General features: G+C 38.8%; 2 protein-coding genes across 2 annotated transcripts; one reads left to right on the plus strand and one right to left on the minus strand.

Moving 5' to 3' along the window:
- Positions 1-175: 175 nt before the first annotated feature.
- Positions 176-8,740, minus strand: LOC125314541 (disease resistance protein RUN1-like). Its single transcript, XM_048277057.1, has 6 exons — positions 8,247-8,740; positions 6,415-7,519; positions 6,037-6,312; positions 2,680-3,492; positions 1,854-2,477; positions 176-760 (listed from the first exon to the last, which is right to left on the minus strand). Exons 1-6 carry the CDS (start codon positions 8,738-8,740, stop codon positions 176-178), a joined length of 3,897 nt encoding a protein of 1,298 aa, XP_048133014.1.
- Positions 8,741-10,393: 1,653 nt separating this feature from the next.
- On the plus strand, positions 10,394-20,701 carry LOC115731939 (protein PUTATIVE RECOMBINATION INITIATION DEFECT 1-like). Its single transcript, XM_048277061.1, is given in 12 exon segments — positions 10,394-10,417; positions 15,100-15,570; positions 15,918-16,027; positions 16,118-16,293; positions 16,544-16,843; positions 17,264-17,568; positions 17,645-18,225; positions 18,331-18,618; positions 18,781-19,082; positions 19,183-19,426; positions 19,538-20,204; positions 20,456-20,701. Coding segments are annotated over 12 exon segments (3,714 nt in total).
- Positions 20,702-21,090: the final 389 nt, after the last annotated feature.

A 21,090-nucleotide genomic window follows, 5' to 3' on the forward strand; every position in this document is an offset into this window, starting at 1 on the left:
TTGTTCCTGGTAAAGCCAGAAGGTGCAATTGCGATTAAAACAAAAAGACCTGGAGTTCAGATGAAAGTACCCGCTGCTCAAGACTATTACACAGAAACATGAAAAACAAACACTACGCCATCTGTTGCTTCTTTAAGATCTGCATGCCAAGAATACTCCACTCGCCTCTTCCCATTTAATCTCTTCCTCTTGGAAAAATGTGAAATTTGCTTAAGTATTCTGGTGAATAACGAAATCTCCAGCCAATGTCTTCTGCATCAAACGACTCTTCACGGAGCGAAGCCAGATCCATTAATTGATTATCTTCAAGCACAACCTTCAAATCATCCTCTAATCTCTCGCAACTTAGTAAATATCCCACTTTTTTCACAGTTCCACCGGATACTCTGACTGCAAGCCTAAATTGTAAATAACTCTCCTCAAATTGACTGAAATCAACTGCTCCCTCCAACATTCCCCACAACACATTTGGTACGAGATATTGAATCCACACGTGATCTGAATCAAATGAACCGAGAGTTCCCGCTACCACATTCCGCCTTTGGCCGCCAACATGTGGCACAATATCGAAAGATATTTCCTTTTTTCCATCTTCTACACCGAAAACAACACAGAGGACCAATCCTAGGAGCTTGTCGTGCAAGTCCTGCGATGCCATGAACGATATGGTGCTGTCTCCAACAAGGACAAACTCCTTTGGCATCTCTCCTCCAGGGCGAACATTTCGATAACTAGGATTAATAGAGGAATAGCGATGCTTCTGTCATATGGGTAAATTGTTAGAGGTGTGCAAATTTGCAATTACTACAAGAAGAAGAGTTTGATTTGAGCATATATCTAGTAATTCAACCAAAGAGAGCTATAATAATTAGACATATTGATCCTTGCTTGCATTATATGCATTTACGATAGAACTCATTCCCTTGCAAGTGTTGGAGCCACCCCTACTATTATATAGATATCTCCCTAAAATGTAGCTCATACAATACGAGTGTGCTTTTTTTTTTTTTTTTTTGTGGTTCGGAATACCAGTGTACTATTTAGGAAGTGAAAAATTAATGGATAATAGAACAGCATATCCTAGTCAGGCCCGACAGTCTAATATTCATTGTCATGTGTTCACCTTACACATCGCTGATTGTTCAGTACAACCTGTCCTAATTGAACTACAATTTACTTGCAACTAACTCGACATTATTAAAATAACTCAGAAAATCTGTATATTAAGTAATTTATTATGTTTTTATTTAAGTGTTTAATATAACCCATTATTTAAAGGCCTAATCAGCTGGTCTATCACTTTCTTTAATACTATTATTATTACTCTACAATATAATCATCGTGCTGCTGTTTCAATTGCCCTTTCACTGCCACAATCACGAGACATTGGCCATAAAAACATAGACAAATAATATTGGTTAATATTATAGGGCACTGATTCCTTGCAAACAAAGAAAAAACACTTAATCCAACTCTACAAACAGAAAACACCTGATAGTCAAAAACTTTGTGCATATTTATTTTGATCCGTAGAGTTGACCGAACACTTTAAATTGTGTTGGTTGTTAAGATCAACCGTAACATCAAGATCTTCGTGTCCGGTGTTTATTAGATTTTCTTAGGTTTTAGTATTTATTTTTCAATATTGAAATTATGTACATCAGGTCTCTGTCATTGCGTCATTATGAGGCTCTGTTTAGCTTTATCTATGTACGTAATCACTTTATATCATATTTGTTTGTGTGTCTAAAATTTTCAGCTTTTGCATTATAAAAACACAATGCGCCCAACATAGAGAGAGAGAGAGAGAGAGAGAGAGAGAGAGAGAGAGAGAGAGAGAGAGAGAGAGAGACCTCAATTGAGAAGTCAGCAATGTCGAATCCTTTGTAAACTAATTCGCTTGAACCATCTTCCTCGGTGCTCGTTTGACTATCTTGTAAATCTTCTGTTTCACTTGAACTTTCCTCCTCTAAGCTCGTTTGACTATCTTCATATCCAACTTCAGAGAGTAAAGCTGAATCCAGCAACTGATCATCTTGAAGCAAAACCTCCAAATCATTCTCCAATGGCTTGCATATTAGTCGAAATCCACACTTTTTGACAATTATCTTGCTCCATGGGTTTCCATCTACTCTAATGCTAAAATGAAAATGACTCGGGCCATTTGGACCAATATCATCTCCTCTCCACATATGCTTTGTTTTCCGATAACCAAGATACACATGATCCAAATTAAATGAATCGAAATAATGACGAAGACCCGTACCGTGTTTACCATTAACGGATACGTGGAGCACAAATCTGCAACGCCTCTCTCCTTCTGCTCGAAATACAAAACAGAAAGCTACTCCTAGGAATTTCTTATACAAATCCTTTGAAACCACGAACGATATATAACCTTCTTTATTAGGGAGCAACCACTTTGGCATCTCTCCTCCAGGTAGAACAACGTGGCACCAAGTTTTGCCATGAAATTTCTGTAATAGATGTAGACTGTTAGATAGTTTTTTGAAATTGACACCCAAAAAGAGGAGTTTCAATAAGTTTAGTGGGTGTTTTTTTTGTTTAATTAGCCCACCAATTCAAAATTTTCAGCCTTTTGCCGTACACAAACACTCAATGCGGCCAACATGTACACGACTCCATATTAATCACATAGAGAAAGAGAGAGAGTCTAACCTCCTCAAGCTTGAACCAATCACTCACGGACAACCCATTCCGGACCAGCTCATGACATGAACCTAACTCAACATCCTCCACATCAAATAAGTTGGAAGGAATTCTACTCAGAGATTTGCAACCAGTCGCCTCCAATGTTCCCAATTTCTCTGGAACCTTAGGGATCTCTTGTAGCTGTTCACAATGAGAAATATCCAAACATTCCAAGGAATATAGTTTCTCGCATATTGGAACGTTAGTGAAATTGTTTCTCGTCAAATTCAAAGTTTTTAAGCGGGGAAAACATGAAAAATTCTCCAAGAACTCCACTTCGGGGAGATGGCACCTGCCAAGCTCCAAGTACGACAACATAGGAAATCCCGTCTTTATATGAGGATCACTCGAATCCTCCTCCACCTTCGGAAACTTAATTAGCTTTGAGCAGTCATTAAGACTCGGATTGAAAAGATTTTGCAATCTGTAAATGCTAGATGGAAGGATCGTCAATTTCTTGCAATAACTTAGATCCATTCCCTCGAGAGAGACCAGATTTTCTATCGATGCAGGAAGTTCCTCAATCGAAGTCCCGTATAAATAAACTTTTCGCAAGCTTTTGTTTTTATTTGGAATATCAGGGAATCTTTGCAATTTAGGGCACCCACCTAAATCTAACTTCCATAACTTTTCATGATATGCAACCGATTCATGGGCACGCTCCAAGTTTTCACAACCAGAGAGATCCAATTCCTCGAGAGTTGGAGTACAAGAGAGGTCCGGCATACAAACCAACGACGGGCACTTTTTGAGTGTAATGAATTTCAATTTTCCAAAGCACTGCAGGAACAATGAATCCGTCAAAAGAGAGAAAATAAAAAAGAACAATGATCGGAACTTCACCACGCACTAGAGTGGCGTGGCCACTTCCACTCCATTTACGTGCGTAAACAATACTTGCGATTCAGAGAGAAAAAGAGAGTGTAACCACAACCGGGAGCACATGAGCCACGGTCAATCCTTTGGCAGCTAATTCGTCACATGAATTTAAGCTAACATCCGGAATCTTATGTAGGGATTCACAACCACCCGCCTGTAGATCCGACGGAGGCGGTGGAAGGTCGGGAATCTCTTCTAATCATCACTTAGACTCCGTATGTTTAGTGGAAAAAATGCGCCTAGATGGTCATAGAAATAATAAAAAAAAATGAAAAATAATAGAGCAACGGTTATTTGAGTCTGTCATCAATATTTATATCATTGTTTCAAAAGTACCAACCATTCCATTAATTTGCTAACATTTGTGGCAACTTACCAACTAGAAAAAATTAGTAACTTATATGCAAAATTTTCGATTCTTATTTGAGTGAATTACCAACATTTATTGAATTGTTTAAGAAGTACCCACTATTTCAATAGTTTGCCAACGCCAACATAGAAAGTTTACTAGCATGTTAACATTACTACTCTTATATGAAATTGCCAATTCTGTTGCCTTTTACCCAACATCATTACAATGATTTACCACTATTTATTTGAGTCACTTATCAACTTTTATTTGATTGTTTCTAAAGTATCAACTATTCACATAATTTACCACATTTGCTTGGGGAATCAAATATTCATTAGAAAAACTAAAACTTGATGTTAACCTATTGTGTGAGGTGGAAAATCATCCAAATTATTGATGGTAACTTGCTATAATAGTTAGTGACTTTAGTACGATGGTAACTGTAGCAAATAACTGTTGAAAAGTTCTTGAAATAATTGACAATTTGAATACAATCAAACAAGAGTTAGTAAATGGACTCAAATTGGAGTTAGTAAGTTTTTATAAAAGTTAGTTATTTTAATATGCTGGTAAGTTGCACAAGTAAAATTGGTTATTTACAAAAATGAGTTTCTAATCTATAATAATGAAATAATTGTTGGTACTTCCAGAAAAATTTTTGTGACTTACTAACATATTTCCAGGCTAAATGAGTATTGTTGTTTCCATAAAACTATTGGTAATTTACTAACATGCGACATGCAAAATAAGTTGCCGATCCGGTTCAAAATTTAGTTACCAATGATTTTGAAATTTACACCACAAGACATTACTAGCATGAAACAGTATATTGTATTTTCAGGAACGGTTGTGCTAGAATTTGCATTACATAATGATGATATTACATCTTTAGAATTGGTTTTAACTAATTAAAACAGAACAATGACTTTTCTCTGAAGGTTTGTTTGTACTTAATTACAAATATAGCATTTTAAATATTTCATAATATAAGATCGAGCAAGCTCAATCACATTGACAGAATTGCTGGTTCTCGTCTAATTCGTTAAATTTCGTTATGAAATTCTAATATTTTATCTAGCACACTACTTGACTAATTAAAACAGAACAATGACTTTTCTCTGAAGGTTTGTTTGTACTTAATTACAAATATAGCATTTTAAATATTTCTTAATATAAGATCGAGCAAGCTCAATCACATTGACAGAATTGCTGGTTCTCGTCGAATTCGTTAAATTTCGTTATGAAATTCTAATATTTTATCTAGCACACTACTTGAAACTTAACAAGTAAAGGGGATATACCTATTACCATCGAAAGAGTTATAAAGACGTGGCTTCATAATTCTCTGAATGGAAGGATCTTTAAAAACATTTAGACTACTACCAACTACATGTCAAAAACCGACAAATCAAAATAAAAATCATCGCATATCTTAAACACATGCAGCATTCAAATGTTAAATTACATACTACGAAGTTTTGTTTCAATTTTCAGCTCAAAGTCATGGTGGTTTGAGCTCAATTTTGGCATTTTTCCTCTATGCATTATTTTTTTTCACTTTTATCCCCGCAATTTTTTAACAAAGTCCCTATAGTTTTTATTTTTCTAATCCTATTTACAAAATTTTAATCAAGTATCTCTAGTATCAAAACTAGCCAAATCTAGCTAAAGTGGTCGTTGAACAACCCGTATGTATGTGCACCCTTAGAATTAGCTTAACGCGGAAGCTAGTCAAACAGCTTATGGCATCTCCCACCATTCACTATCCATGGGGATATCCACGCAAGCAATATTCAATCAACGTCACACTTCGGCAATCTCCAATGGCCACGTAGGTTGGATTTAATGCTGGACAGACTTAATTAGACAATTTATGTAAGTAGAGTTGCATGATTAGAAAAATTTAAAAAAACATGGGCTTGATTAGAAAAGCTGTTGAAGTACTAGATTGATAGCCTACATTTGATGCTTTAATATGTATAAAGTATAAAATCATTGTGGATTCTTTCCTAAGGACAATATAAACATGGTAAGATTTCATATATATAGCTATAAAAAGTGAAGAAAAAAAAAAGGACCGAGTAGATGCGCACCTTAAATTGTTTCAACACTCGTGTGATGTTGGTATTCGATAGATCAAGTCCAACTAACTTCTTTGGACCATCTCTAAATTCTGGAATCGTGGGACATCGAGGCCATTCAAACCACCTTAACTCATTAGGCAGATGGATGGGACCAGAAAAAGAATTCTCTACATTATGCGGGATGAGCAACCTCAGCTTTCTCATGTTTGTGAAAGCACTTGGGCTGATATACTTCACTTCTGGCTCTTGTAGCTTCAACACTATGGCTTTTATCGAATCTGTTCCCTGTATATTTGTTCAAATATAATCAGATTTACTTTGTAATTACAGTAAACAAAGTCAAAGCTAAGAACATAATATGAATTCTTATAAAGTAACAAGCCTTACCACATCTCCTCGTAGAACATCAAGAACATCATCATAAAGCCATAACCTACTGCGTTTTTCGGGATAATCTCGACATTCTTCTTTAACGATATCCATACCCATTGATTGTATTAAGTCATGCATTTGTAAGGTCCCTCGCTCATCCTTAATCAAGCAGCGCTCAATGAGATTGTTTATCCCAATAATCGTGTCGAAATCACAACTGTCAAGAACTTTCTTAATGTACTCTGTATCTTGTCCCTTGAAGAAACAAGCAATGTCGAGAAAAATCTCCTTTGCGTAGTGCTCCAATCCATCATAACTTACCTTTAGCACGTCATTGATTTTTTTGTCAGGACTTTTGGCAAGTTTCTGCAGAGTACTTTTCCATTCATTTTCTCCTCTACCACACAAGGAAGAACCCAACACTTCAAGAGCCAAAGGAAGACCGCTGGCATAACATAAAACGCTATCAACAAGATTGTTGCTTATTTCTATTTCTTGATTTCCTTGAAAAGCATGCTTTCTAAAAAGTTCAAGAGCTGCACTATTCTCGAGAGCTTTAACTTCATACATATGATCCGGATTTACCCCATGAGAAACTAGGATATGCTTATCTCTTGTTGTGATAATTATCCTACTTCCATTGCCGAACCATTGGCAATTTCCAGCTAAAGCATCTAACTGCCATGCAGCATCAACATCATCGAGGATAATGAGAACTTTCTTATTATGGAGTCTATCTCGAATCAAACAACTTCCTCTTGCAACACTATAAACTTTAAAGGTCTTCCCCAATAATACCTCTGATAGCAATTTTTCTTGCAAAGCAACCATACCACTGGGACTTTTGCTATTTTCTCTAACATGTTCCGAGAAACTAGAACCTTGAAACTCTCTAAACACAGCATTATAAATGGCTTTAGCAAGGGTTGTCTTCCCTACACCTCCTTGTCCCCATAATCCTACCACAAGAACATCATCCTTGGACTGTAGATTTAAGATTGTTCTCAGCTGCTGTACTCGGGAATCTATCCCAACCGGATATTTGGCTACATCTAGTGGCACACGACCCAGTTGAGTTGAGATTTCCTCTACGATATGCTGTATAAAGCCCGCTTCAGATCTGACAAGGGAAATTTAGTTAGAAACTGCTTTTAGAGCAATCCATAGAAATGATTACATATTCAAAGAGAATAACTGAGCAAGAAATTTTTTCACAATATATTTGGAGATGAATGTCAAAATATGCTCAACTAGCAAGATGCCCCGTGTCTGGAGAAGGAAGTAGAGAGTTATTCTACAAATTTGGAATGACTGACTCCGAGACAAAGTGAGAAAAGAATATGCTCCCCTCCGCCTTCACCACTGGCCCCATAGCCGCCCTCATTGCGTTCCCCCCACCGTCGCGCCCTGCCATCATGCCGCATCGGTCACCTTCTCGTGACCCAGCAGTTCTCGCAACTCCCTTTCTCTGTTTTTCTCAAGTCGACCCGGGCTTGACACCTTAGATCTGGAGTTGCATGCCTAGCTTCGTCAAAGCCGCTTGACACGGAGAGGGGCTGAAGTGACGCGGCTGGAGCGGCATGGGGACAGAGTACTTGGGCGGCTGCGTGTCAAGAATTAACAGAGGCTCGGAGAAGATGAACTGCTCATACATGGTGGTGCTCTAGTTTTTTTTTCTTCTTAAGTGTGCTCTGTGCTGTGCGAGTATTTAATGAGAGTGTGTGCAAGCGAGAGAGAAAGAGAGTTAAGGGCAAACTTACCCCCTATCGTCAGAGATCCCAAACCTCAGAGCAAATTAAGTATGAAAGGACTTAAGTCTAATTGAAAGTAGAAGTGTTCTGCCATACCCATCAGTAAAATGCCACCCGGACAAGCTACCAGCCTCGGAAAGAGCATTCTTCCATCTCCCTACTCTCTCCAAATCCTTCCCGAATTTTCGCTCATGCTTAGCCATAGCTTCTAGGTAACTCTCTCTCGGTGTTCTCACTTCACGAGGATCCACTTTGTAAAACACCGGAAAGACCATGAGGCCTCCTTGTTCCTTGCGCTCCATGATCTCCGCCAACTCTTCCAAACACCACGTCGAAGAGGCGTAGTTCTTGGAGAAAACGACGATCGCGATGTGCGATTCCCGAATCGCCTTCATGAGCTCGGTCGATATTCGCTCTCCCTTCCTCGGTTCTTCATCGTCCTTGTAAGTGCTTATTCCCACCCGGTCTAGAGCTGTGTAGAGATGACCAAGGAAGTAATTGCGGACATCTGGACCTCTGAAACTCAAGAAGACGTCATAACTCTTTCCAGGTTTGGAGGAAGAAGAAGAAGAAGAAGAAGAAGAAGCCATGGGAAATCAGGGAAGAGAGGAGGTTAACAATGAGCGACGAGTTGCCGAAGATTTGGTTCTTTGTTTGAGGTAGTTTGCTCACTACTTTATGCCAAGGTGCCATGACTTTCGTTTTTGTGGGTCAACGGTGAATATTATTAGGCCTTATCTTTATTAAAGATCACATTTGCTGTGCTAATTAGATATCTTATGAACACAAATCTTTCATTAATGTTGGATTTATTGTTAATTGATATGGCCAATTAAATTGTTGAGTCAACAAGAGAAGATTTTTCATGACAATAATTTCACACCATCTAGTTGTAGGCCCGATGAATTGATTGGTCTCAGGAAAGAAAGCCTTCGAAAAGTGTGGTGGAAAAGTATTCTAGTGTGCCCCACGCGTCATTGTTCTCGGTACAAATGCTGTCGGGTCCATCATTCTCAAACGTTAGCGCACTAGAATACTTTTTAAGACTACTTATTAATATTTTGAAATTTTTTTATAAAATTTCCCTTTTTTTTCTTTTCGTGCGGCCCTCATTGGCCCTAGGTCCGAGAAAAAAAACTAAAGAAAATTAAAAAAAAATAAAAAGTCTATAAAAAAGTCCACGTAAACGTCGACCCGTTAAAATTAACTGAATGGATTGAATTGATATAAATATAAAAGATTTAAGATTAAATTGATAAAAAAAATATTTATAATTTTTTTAATAATTCTCCCTAGAATCAAGCGTAGTACAAGCCAATAAATTCTGAAGACATGTTAATTATAATAACAATAGTAATAATGATCGCAATAATGGCGCAAAGCGACACTGCCAAAAAATTAGCTTAACCCACGCTGCCCTCTCAGCCTTTTTGCCTTTACTTCTTTCTTCTTCTTCTTCTTTTTTTTGGGTCAAAGTCTTTACATCTTTCCGGTAGGCCCCACCGTCAACTTTAACTCCCCCTTTCGGCACCGACACGCTGAATTCCAATAAAGTAGAAAGGAACTTTAGCCCTTTGCTTTTCTTTCTGTAATATAAAAGTTCAAATATCTCATCTCCATTATAAAAAAATATATATATGTTTACTAGAAATCCTAAAACTTATCATGAAAGTACAATTGAGTCTTAAAACTTGCAATCAAGTCTTTAAACTTATCAAGTTGATTCAATAGAGTCTTTTTGTTAACACTATCAATTTATCTAACGATAAATACCGACGGGCTTTTTTAAATTAATTTTCTTATCTTATGTGGTATTTTTAATTATTTTATTTTTCAAAATTTTGTTTAAATTAAATTAAAAATTGAAAAAAAACCAAAATTAATTTGAAAAAGAATATAAAACTGGAAAAAGTGCAAGAGTTCCGCAGGGCGAGGGTGGGCGGCCCTTGCCGGCCTCGGCCAAGGCTCGCTAGGCTTGGGCGAGGCCTCGCCCATATTTGGGCTAAAGAAACCCGGACCTCAAGACTATTTATTTTAGTGCTTTTGGTTGGAAATTCACTCGATGCTCTGTTTTGCAACTACGATCGTTCCATGGACTTAAAGCTTTGGATCTTCATTGGTTATGTGTTCTAATTGTTATTTCTTCAATCCGTACCATTTTAGCGGTAGTTTTTTAAATTTGGGTTCTTATTTGCTACCTCGTCAATGCCCAAATCTGGGTTGAAGAAACCTTCGACCCAAATATGGGCAACCCGGATCTGGTTGAGGTCTCACATGTGCCTAACAGCCTTTGCCTAGGGCCGGCAATGGGCAATGGCGGCAATAGGGACTCACCGCTGAGCTTTCGCCCTTTTTTTTTTTTCCTAGTTTTTTTTTTTTCTTCAAATAAATGTTGTCGATTTTTCAGTTTTTAATTTAATTTAAACAAAATTTCGCTAAAAATGCCCCGTAAGATAACAAAATTGATTTAAAAATGTCATGTCAGCATTTTTCATTTGACAAATTGATGATGTTAACAAAAAGACTTTATTGAATCAATTTGACAAGTTTTATGACTTGATTGCACTTTTTGCAAGTTGTATGACTCAATTACACTTTCGTGACTAGTTTTAGGACTTCTAGTGAACATATCTCTAAAAAAAAAGAGTACGTCATCTCATTAGAAAAGGACAACAACCAATGAGATTTTGTCATTCTTTTCTTTCTTTAATATGAAAGTTAAAATAAACTTATCAAGTTGATTTAATAGAGTATTTGTATTAACATCGTCAATTTATCTAATGACAAATACTGATTGGCATTTGTAAATTAATTTTCTTATCTTATGTGGTATTTTTAATTATTTTATTTTTTGAATGGCTTTTTTAATTATTTTATTTTTCAAAATTTTGATTTAATTAAATTAAAAATTGAAAAAAAAACCAAAATTTTTTGAAAAAGAAAATAAAACTGGAAAAAGTGCAAGAGTTTCCGTGGGCGAGGGTGGGCGGCCCTCCCCGGCCTCGGGCAAGGCTAGCTAGGCGTGGGCGAGGCCTCGCCCATATTTGGGCTAAAGAAACCCGGACCTCAAGACTATTTCCTTTAGTGCTTCTGGTTGGAAATTCGCTCAATGCTCTGTTTTGCAACTATGATCATTCCATGGACTTAATGCTTTGGATCTTCATTGGTTACGTGTTCTAATTGTTATTTCTTCAATCATTACCATTTTAGCAGTAGTTTTTTAAATTTGGGTTCTTATTTGCTACCTCATCAATGCCCGGATCCGGGTTGAAGAAACCTTTGACCCAAATATGGGCAACCCGGATCTAGGCGAGGTCTCGCTTGTGCCTAACGGCCTTTGCCTAGGGCTGGCAATGGGCAACGGTGGCGGCGGGGACTCACCGCCGAGCTTCTGCCCTTTTTTTCCTAGTTTTGTTTTTTTTTCAAATAAATATTGTAGATTTTTCAGTTTTTAATTTAATTTAAACAAAATTTGGCTAAAAATGTCATGTAAGATAACAAAATTAATTTAAAAATGTCATGTCAGCATTTTTCATTGGACAAATTGATGATGCTAATAAAAGAACTCTATTGAATCAATTTGACAAGTTTTATGACTTGATTGTACTTTTTGCAAGTTGTAGGACTCAATTACACTTTCATGACTAGTTTTAGGACTTCTAGTGAATATATCTCTTTTAAAAAAAAAGTACATCATCTCATTAGAAAAGGACGGCAACTAATGAGATTTTGTCTTTCTTTTCTTTCTTTTTTGCATATTCTAAATAGCAATTCGTGACTACTAAAAAAATATGTCATTTTTTTTTTGCGCATATTGGAGTATATGAGCTTTTGCTTCAAAAGTGGGTCACTCATATTTTTCATTATTTTGAAGTGACCAGAAAGTGAAAACTTTTGACCCGTATTGACTAATGAATTCTTGTCTCTCACCCAAAAGAAAAGCAAACTAACCAATTAAGATTAAAATAAACCACCCCAAAAAAAATATTAGCAAATACAAAATTACAAAAAAGTATATCCGAGTAAAGATAAAGCACGACCGTGTTTGTAATCCACCGATCCGAAAACCGGTCGGACGAAAACACAGCGAAACGGTTCCGATAAAAATACAATAACCTTCCTTGTCTTTGCATTTGTGGGTCTATTGAAAGGAAGCAAAGACAAAAAAAAAAAAAAATTTAAATTACAAAAATTTTAAAAAAATTATCAAAAGAAAAAAGAGATGGCCTTGTGCAGTGTTCCCCGCTCCAAAGTTCCCGCGAGAAAGAAGGATCAGAATTTTTTTTAGCAGAGAATGTGAAAGCCCCACGCCCCACCACCATTACTACTTTGGGGAATCCAATTCCCTCCATGTGAAAAGAAGATCCCAAAACGACACCGCTCCTGACAATCCAAAGGTTGGTCAACGAATCACCGCCGCGTTCACACCCCCAAAAATTTCACATCTAGAAGACGGTGATGGTACGTCAACAATGAATATCATTAGGCCATTTCCCAACCGCACGACCTTCGTTGCTTCCTTCCAATGGAAAACTTCGCCATGGCTTCCAGGAAATGGCATTCGCCACCGCTTGAATCTTTTGCCCTTCACACGCTTTCGCTTCAAAAGTCGGTCAACCACATTTATCGATTATCCAAAGTAACCAAAAACTAGGATTCTCCAATGCATGCCGAACGTTTGAATTCTCGTCTCGCCCAAATCTATCGCTTGACTTAGCAAATGGAATTACGATTCGTCGTACACATTTTGAGTTGGAACAGAAGTCACGACGGAGAATGGGACAACAAGCATCTAGCAAAATAGGATATGATTGATTAAGGAAATGAAGTGCTAACTAATTTTCTCAAAGCGAACCTCGGTGGTGCTACTAGTATCATCACTTCTTTGGCAACAGAAAAATCAACATGGTCTAATTCATTTTGTTGCCCACCATAGCGACTGGGAATTACCTAAAGACAGTGCATTGATGGGCACAATAATTGCCGACATGATCGGCCAAGGACTCGGTAACTACCAGAGGACATGCATTAACGTGCATAATAATCGTCGACATGATATGAGATTTTTATAAGATCACTATCGATTGTTATATTGAGGAGATAAATAGATTACGATATCATATCAGATTTTTATGAGATCATTATTAACTATCCTAAAAGATCAAGCCATTAAATAAAGGGTTAATACAATGAAAAACCCTAAACTGGTACACCTGTGACAAATTTACCCCAAACTATTTTTTTGACCACGAAAAACCCCAAACCGGTACATATGTGACAAATTTACCCCAAACTATTTTTTTTACCACCAAAAACCCTAAACTGGTATATTTGTGACAAATTTACTCTAAACTAATTATTTTGACCACGAAATACCCTAAATCGGTACACATGTGACAAATTCACCCCCCATTAAATCGTCACTTTGTTTTGGCTTTTGGTCCGTTGCGGTATGGGAGGACACAACCCTTGGTGCTCCACCCATCCGTGCGCTATGGATGGTGTCATCGTACAAGAAGAGACTATCGAAGGAAGGAGGTTCACGATTTGACATAAATAGGTAAGCCTTAGGGAAGACTCATGCGAAGATCCCGACCAAGGAGACCATGGGGATAACTCAGTAACAATGATACGGAAAGCAAGTCTTCGATCTTACAAAGAAAGGCGATGGCTTGAAGACCTCGTCTCTAATGCTTTTGCCTTCCACGAGACCGTCACACTGCCGGATCCCGAAGATCGCCTATCTCAAATTGATAAACTCAGTAATAAATAGAGGGTTAAAACCCCATATTGGTATACCCGTCAACTATCACATGTCACTAAATCAACAATTTGATAGTTAAATCTAATGAAAATTAACGGAGGGTAAATTTGTCACATGTGTACCAGTTTAGGGTAAATTTGTCACAGTGTGTCTACTTTGGGATTTTTTGTGGTCAAAAAAATAATTTGGGGTAAATTTGTCACAAGTGTACTAGTTTGGGGTTTTCCATGGTATTAACCCTTAAATAAATGCACAATTTATTATTTAATTATTCTATCAAAGATGGTCTAGCAAGAGTTAGCCGATAGCCCTTGCCGCTCTCAAGGAAAAAAAAAAAGAGAATAAAAAATAAATAAAAATTCACAATATTGTTTAACAAAATATTTACATCAGCATTGGCCGTTCAACGTGGTGCTATCGGCATCGACTTAAGTGATTTCCAGCCAAAGTTGATTAGATCGACTCAATTGGCACAAATGCAAAAACGTTTAGAATTGAATTGATTTAATTAAAATGTTTAGGACCGAATTGATATTATTGCAATAGATTCATTACTTTTTTTTCTACTTTTCTCAGCTAATGATAATAGATGAGTCGATCTTTAATGAGCGATGAGATGCTATCCATGACGACCTCGACATGGTAGGAATTAGGACTCTCTAAAAAGGAATTATCCATGCATGAGATTTAAGATAGCAAATTACAAAAATTTCAAATTGAACTTTCTTTTCAATTTTTTCTTTTTAACTTTGATCAATTTACAGTTCACCTTGCATAAGTATATGAAAGGCTCTCGGGCAACGAAATTTTTCAACGACGTATCTCGACGTTTGACTTTCGTCCTCCTCGCCCTGAATCCTTAGATCTTTCACCGATTAAGTGAATCACATATGATTGATTTTATCTACCACATGTCGTAATTCTTGAGTCAATACATAGTTGTTGGCCCCCAAAAAAAAAAAAAGAAAGTCTATACATAGTTTTCCTTTCTTCTCGACGAGTCAAATTAACGCCGTTTTCGAGCGGTTAATTTGAAAACAAAAGAAATAAATGAAAATGTGCTCGCCGGGAAACTACATGTAATAATGCTACGTCCTCGCGCCTAAAATTCAAATCATCTCTCTCTCTCTCTCTCTCTCTCTCTCTCTCTCTCTGTGAACGACGGTGTACTTCAACGATTGGCAGGAATCAGATTCGGAGCTGGCAGACGTAGTTGAAGAAGAAGAAGGAGGAGGAGAAGGAACGGTGGATTCATCGTCGCCTCCGAGCTCTTGCTCTCACGGCCACAGATGTTCTCTCAACCTCAGGACTCGACAAGGAGGCGCCATCTGCTTGCTCTGCCTCTCCAACCTCCTCACCGCCCCTCGCCCGCCCACCGTCCACGTCTCCTACGCCCTCTCCCAGCTCTCTCGAGCCCTCTCGGACCCCCCGTTCCTCCGATCTCTCCTCACCTTCCACGCCCACCTCCTCGTCTCCCCTCTCGTCCATGCGCTCTGGGCCTCCGACGACGAGCCGATTGCTTGCCAGATCATCGACCTGGTCGTCCTACTGTCGGATTCCGGCCGCGAATCGGCATTGGCTTGTGAGTTCGCGTCTAGGGTTTCGGGCCTGCTCTGTTCTCGCGCGCTGGGGTGGAGCCGACGCCAGGTGCATGTGGTAAGCGCCACTTCCCGACTTTGATGTCGTTGCTGTTCTGTTCTTTTGGCGTGTGATGAGAAAATGATTAAAAGGAAGGTTGATTGTCCAATTCAGCTCGGATTCCTGAAATTTTGGTTCCTTCTGTTCTCGTCATACCATTCACTGGTTTTCAAGTTCGCACCTCTCTCCTCTCCTCTGTGTTCGTTTGCGTGTGAAATTTGTACTCCTTCTGTTCGTGACGAACTCATTTTGCTCCTTTTGAGCAAGATAAGGTCGTTTCATTTTAAGAGTTGTGCATTGGGCAATAGGGTAGCAACTGGACAGAATTTCCCGCATCTTAACGTCATCGTGTCCCTCAATTGCAGCTCCACTGCTTTGGAATCCTTCTAAACCATGGGACAATTGATATTTATGCCTCAATTAAAGATAAACACGCCCTTGTTGTTCATCTTGTGGATGGTCTTCAACTGCCGAGGTAACAAGCAATATATGATGAGACATCAGGACTTTGTACATTCTCTCACGCACATCTTGAGTGTTGTGCTCATTTTGTCCATCCATGCAGTGGCGACATCCAGGGGGAGATATTATTTGTGCTGTACAAGTTGTCAGTCCTCCAGCGGGAATATGGGGATGGTGACAAAAGTGAGCCTTTTGTTACTTGTAGTCCCAAGCTCGTTCATCTGCCGTTGGATGTCCTCTTGAAGACCCAAAGTGATGATGTTCGCCTGAACTGTGTAGGTCTGTGAACTTCTGTGTTACTTCAAGTGTGTCAAAATCGCTCAGTCTCGGGTTGTGCCTATATGTGAGGTTCGGCAACTGGCAGCAATGCTTATCTATCATTGATTGACAGTTTATCATTTGATTGATCGCCATTAAATGAACTTTGATACAGCTGTTTGAAACAACTCGTTTGCATCATTTATTTTAGCAGAATCCCTGTACATGTGAACATTAATTACCCCTCACTAATTTCGTTTTTCTTGGTTAGCATTTATGTCGATGCTGGTTCAGAGAGGGCTTCTCAAAGATCCGTATGATGATTGTATGAGCAACTTGAGTTCTGTTGAAGCTGATAGTCTCGCACAAGCTACAGATGATTTATCAGACCTCTGCACCTTATTTTCAGAGGCCATCAAAGGTCCATTGCTTTCATCAGATGGACAAGTCCAAATGGGCACATTAGAGTTAATTGCCTATTATTTACGTGAACTAAATTCAGTCAAGCAGTTTCAACTTTTGGTGGAAGCCAATATTGCGGATTATGTATTCGAAATCCTCAGGTTATCAGGCAAGTAATCTCTTACTCGTATGATTGCTGGGTCATTTTTCATACATGGAGAAAGGCATTAACAATTAGCTTTCCTAATCATGAATTTGATGCCTATGGCCTTCTGGCAAGTTTATGTGGGTGAAAGTAGCCATTTGTTCCTTTTGTATACTTCATAAGTACTTCTGATCAACATATAGGGAGATCCTCCAGAAACCCAAGTAGATTGCTTGGCTGTTTCTTCATGAGAAAACGGCACACATGGTCTCTGGTATTTCCCGGTTCAAGAAAAGAAATATTTCTGGGTCTTGGGATGTTTGAGTGTCTTTTACCTTCTTTTATGGATTAACTAAAATCACACTTCCTTAAATGCCTTAATCCTCTATAATTGAAAATCCTTATTCTCGTGACAAAGGATTGATGTTGTTCATTGATAAATAGCATGCAAGGATCCTGTCATCAGCTCTTGCCTTGGAGTTCTTGATCTCCTGTCAAATGCTGGACAAGCTTTTACACAGAGACTTGCAGTTGGCTTTGCATCTCTAATTCCTGTCTTTGCTTATGTTGCCGAAGTGCCTTTTCATCCTGGTCAGCTTCAGCTACTGAAGCTCGTCTTTAGTTGCATTTCTGACTGCCCTGGAGTGGCATCAACTTCACAAAGTGAACAACTAGCTGTTATTTTGGCGAGGATGCTTAGAAGATATGATTATGGCGAAACAGGCATGCTTTCAGAATCATTCATGCTGGTATGCTCTCTTGATGAGTATGATGAATTTCCCAACTTCTCATGATGTCTTAAATCTAACAACGTGCATTCAAGAGTCATTAAAAGATGCCATTTTGGCTTGTCTAAGTGCCACCAGAGAGCATACATACCTCCTCCTGCATTCCTTGCTTCTATTCAGAGAGGCCTTTGCTTATGGTTATGGAGGTTACCCTGTCAGCAACTCCAACAACAATGGATTGGAAAATTGTGTCATTGATATATGTAGACGATGGCCATTGCCTTGGCTATGGACATCCATCAAAGGAGAAGAGGAGGATGAGGAGACTGTCCTGGGTGTACTTGATAGTTTCCATGCAATACTTCTTCACAGCTATGACGACCAAACTAGTGAGGACCTGATCTCTAGTTCTTGGTTCACCTTCTCATTCAGCTGTTTGGCTTTATATCCTACAGAGAGGATGGAAAGCCGAATTTATTTGATGATGAGTTCACTCATGGAAGTTCTACTTGGAAATGATTGTGGGAAGAACATTAGGGATGCTATGTCTTACCTTCCATCTGATCCAAATGATTTGCTGTTTCTGCTAGGGCAACAGAGCTCCCATAATCTGCAGTTATCCTTTTGTCAATCTGCGGTCCTCCAAATTTTGTATTGCAGTTCTTTGTTTGATGAAAGGTATTTAGCCTGTCTATCCTGAATTCACGTATTTAGCAATATGATGCGTGGTCCAGTGTAGTCCATCAATTCCCATATCGTACTTAACATGAGCATCTTTGGCAGGCTTGCAGCTGATAAAATAGTGTTAGCTTCCATTGAACAATTTATCCTTGACAATGGGTGTGATCCAACACGCACTTCTATGAGTTCGTCAACTGTTATTCAACTAGTTGCTGTATATAGTCTGTATAGGGTTCTTGCCAAGATGGGCTACCAAATGCCATATAGTCCAGAAGCTCAGAGGCCCTTTATACGACTAGTCACCAAAAGTGAATGGGATCTGTTGTCTGCTAGAATTCACCCTACGTCACTTAAATGGTTGTTTCAACAAGAGAAACTCTGTGAATCACTGTCTTGTCAGATCTTGACATTCTGCAGCATTAGTGCTAAATCTGACAACCATTAATTGTCCATGGGAGAAAGGTTCATGGTCTGGATGTGCAGTTGATTGCAGAATTGGTGGCAGCAGAAAACAATTATGCTGAAAAACTACTTGTGTACATATTTGAAGAGGTTGTCACGGAAAATAACCAAGGAAAATAACCAAGAGAATGACCTGACTTCAGTATTGAATCTCATGGAAGATGTCATACGTATGTTTCCTGAGGCTTCTAACAGATTATGCTTGAATGGAATAGCAAAGGCAATTCACATCTTCTATAATGAGTCAAGCCCATCCTCACAGGTATACGCGGCCATAGCAGTTTTCATTTTCAACATATTGAGTTCAGTTGACTCAGATGCTCTTGCTGATGATGAAGCTTGGGTTGCAGTTGCTTTGAAGGTGACTGTCTAGATAACTCCACCTAGTATAAGTTCTGCCCTAGATCTCACTATTAATGCGGGGCAGCTGACTACACTTTGTTTCTTTTTCATATAGTTGATGGATCACTTGATTTACTCGGGGTGACATAGGAAAGTGCTCTACTTGTTGCTTGATTCTTGGCATTTTGTGTTTGGTTTTGCACCACTCAACAAATGGAGCACTAGTGGAGGCTTCAAAAACTGTTCTTCTCAACGCTTCATTGGCATCAACCTTGTCCAGTGCTATTCATGTGGCCTGTCCGAATGGACCAGGAATGCATAACATTGATGAGGGAACAAAGGCTGGAGAAACTTTGTTACATGCGCTTTTATTGCACTATTTTGCTTTCAAAAGGTTAGCTATCTGAACTTTTTAGTTTATCAAAGAGAAAGGTTAGCTATTTTATTGGATGTCCCAAATTGGAATTCATTCTTAAGAAAAAGTACTGACACATACCTTTCTTAGAATGCATGCCGTTTTAGCAAGTGCAGTGGACCGGGATAATCTGATTGGTCAATCAACATGCATCGGGTCACGTCCTTTCTTAAGCATCAAGTGCCATGACTTGTGCAGGCTGATGCATTTCAGACCTCCTCTTGTCAAGCTCGTCGCTTCATACTGTCTGTTGGAGCTGTTTATTAGGTTATCCGAACAAAGAGACAGCGAGCATGAGGACCTATGCACGAATAAATACTGGATGTCACTGATGGCTGTATTTGAAGGCTTGCTTTTGTACAATGATACCAGAGTGGCAATGAACAGTAGCCTTTGCCTCACAATGATCTTGAAGTGGGAAACACAGGAAGTGGCAGAAATATTCAACAGGAGAAGTATGTGGTGCAGCTTGATTTTGGAAGAGTTGGTGATATATCTGGCAGCTCCGTCTTTAGCGTCTAAATCTTCCACTAATCATCACAAGGCTGCTATCATCGTAGCTGTAGCACTACTGAAGCTACCTAAAGTTCCAGAATGGCTGCGGTCTGTGTTTAATGATTCCTTCTTGACTGGTATACTTGGAAACCTCACATGCAGTAACTTGAACGCAGAGATTTTCCTCCTATTGCGTGAGCTGTTGAACTCTAAGCTCCTGCGTGCTGCTGATCATGTGGCCAACCTAAACAGGGTGCTTCAGGTATTTTATTTCCTTTCATCTTTCTCTGCTATTAGTGGCACTTTCCCCTTGGCGTGTTTCCCATGAGCTTGGTAGTCACCTGGGTCTGAGTAGCTTCCTTATGTCCAGTCTTGAGATTTTTCATACTCTCCTCTGGATGGCCAGATAATACACAACTTGGGTGGACAGTGGAGGTTGATTTCAACTACTGTTTAAAGAATGCGAGGAAAGGTAGCGCCGGACCAATAAGTTGACAAATCTATGTTATGCAGGAATCCACGAGGCACACGTACGGTCAAAACTTGAAAGCAGAAAGCAAAGAGAAATGTCCAAAGAAGGTTATCACCGTTGACGACGACGCGGGAGCAACTATCGATTTTCTTGTCGATCTGATTACATCTGATTCACGACGAGCAGAGGCTTATGGAGGACTTCAAATCGGCAAGGAGAAATTGCTGGACGAGATAGAAATGTTTTTCAGGTTGACAGCAGCATGTGATGTTACGAGAAACTCATAGAGATTCCATTATACCGCGGTATCATATTTTCGATAGACAAAGATAGTACATAAGAAGTATCGAATGAAATCACACCAACATATAAAATCTAAGGAAGAGATGCACAAACATCCAGTGACAGGAGGATGAATATGTATATTCTCAATCGAGGGCAACTATCTTATTAGGCCAAACCATCATCAGAGAAGATACCATGCAAATGTGGATCCGCACATGTTCCGTTTATTTCTTTTTCAGTATAATTTAGATGTTGCAGTTATTCGAAATACGATCATCATAATCATAATATGTGTGCACTATATACTTTACCCTCTTTCAAAAAACGGAACTTTGCCGGTAAGTTATTAATTTCATTGGTAAATTACATTGTTCGCCATGAAGTTTTTTGA

The sequence above is a fragment of the Rhodamnia argentea genome, chromosome 1 (assembly GCF_020921035.1).
Source record: "Rhodamnia argentea isolate NSW1041297 chromosome 1, ASM2092103v1, whole genome shotgun sequence".
NCBI classification, from domain to species: domain Eukaryota; kingdom Viridiplantae; phylum Streptophyta; class Magnoliopsida; order Myrtales; family Myrtaceae; genus Rhodamnia; species Rhodamnia argentea.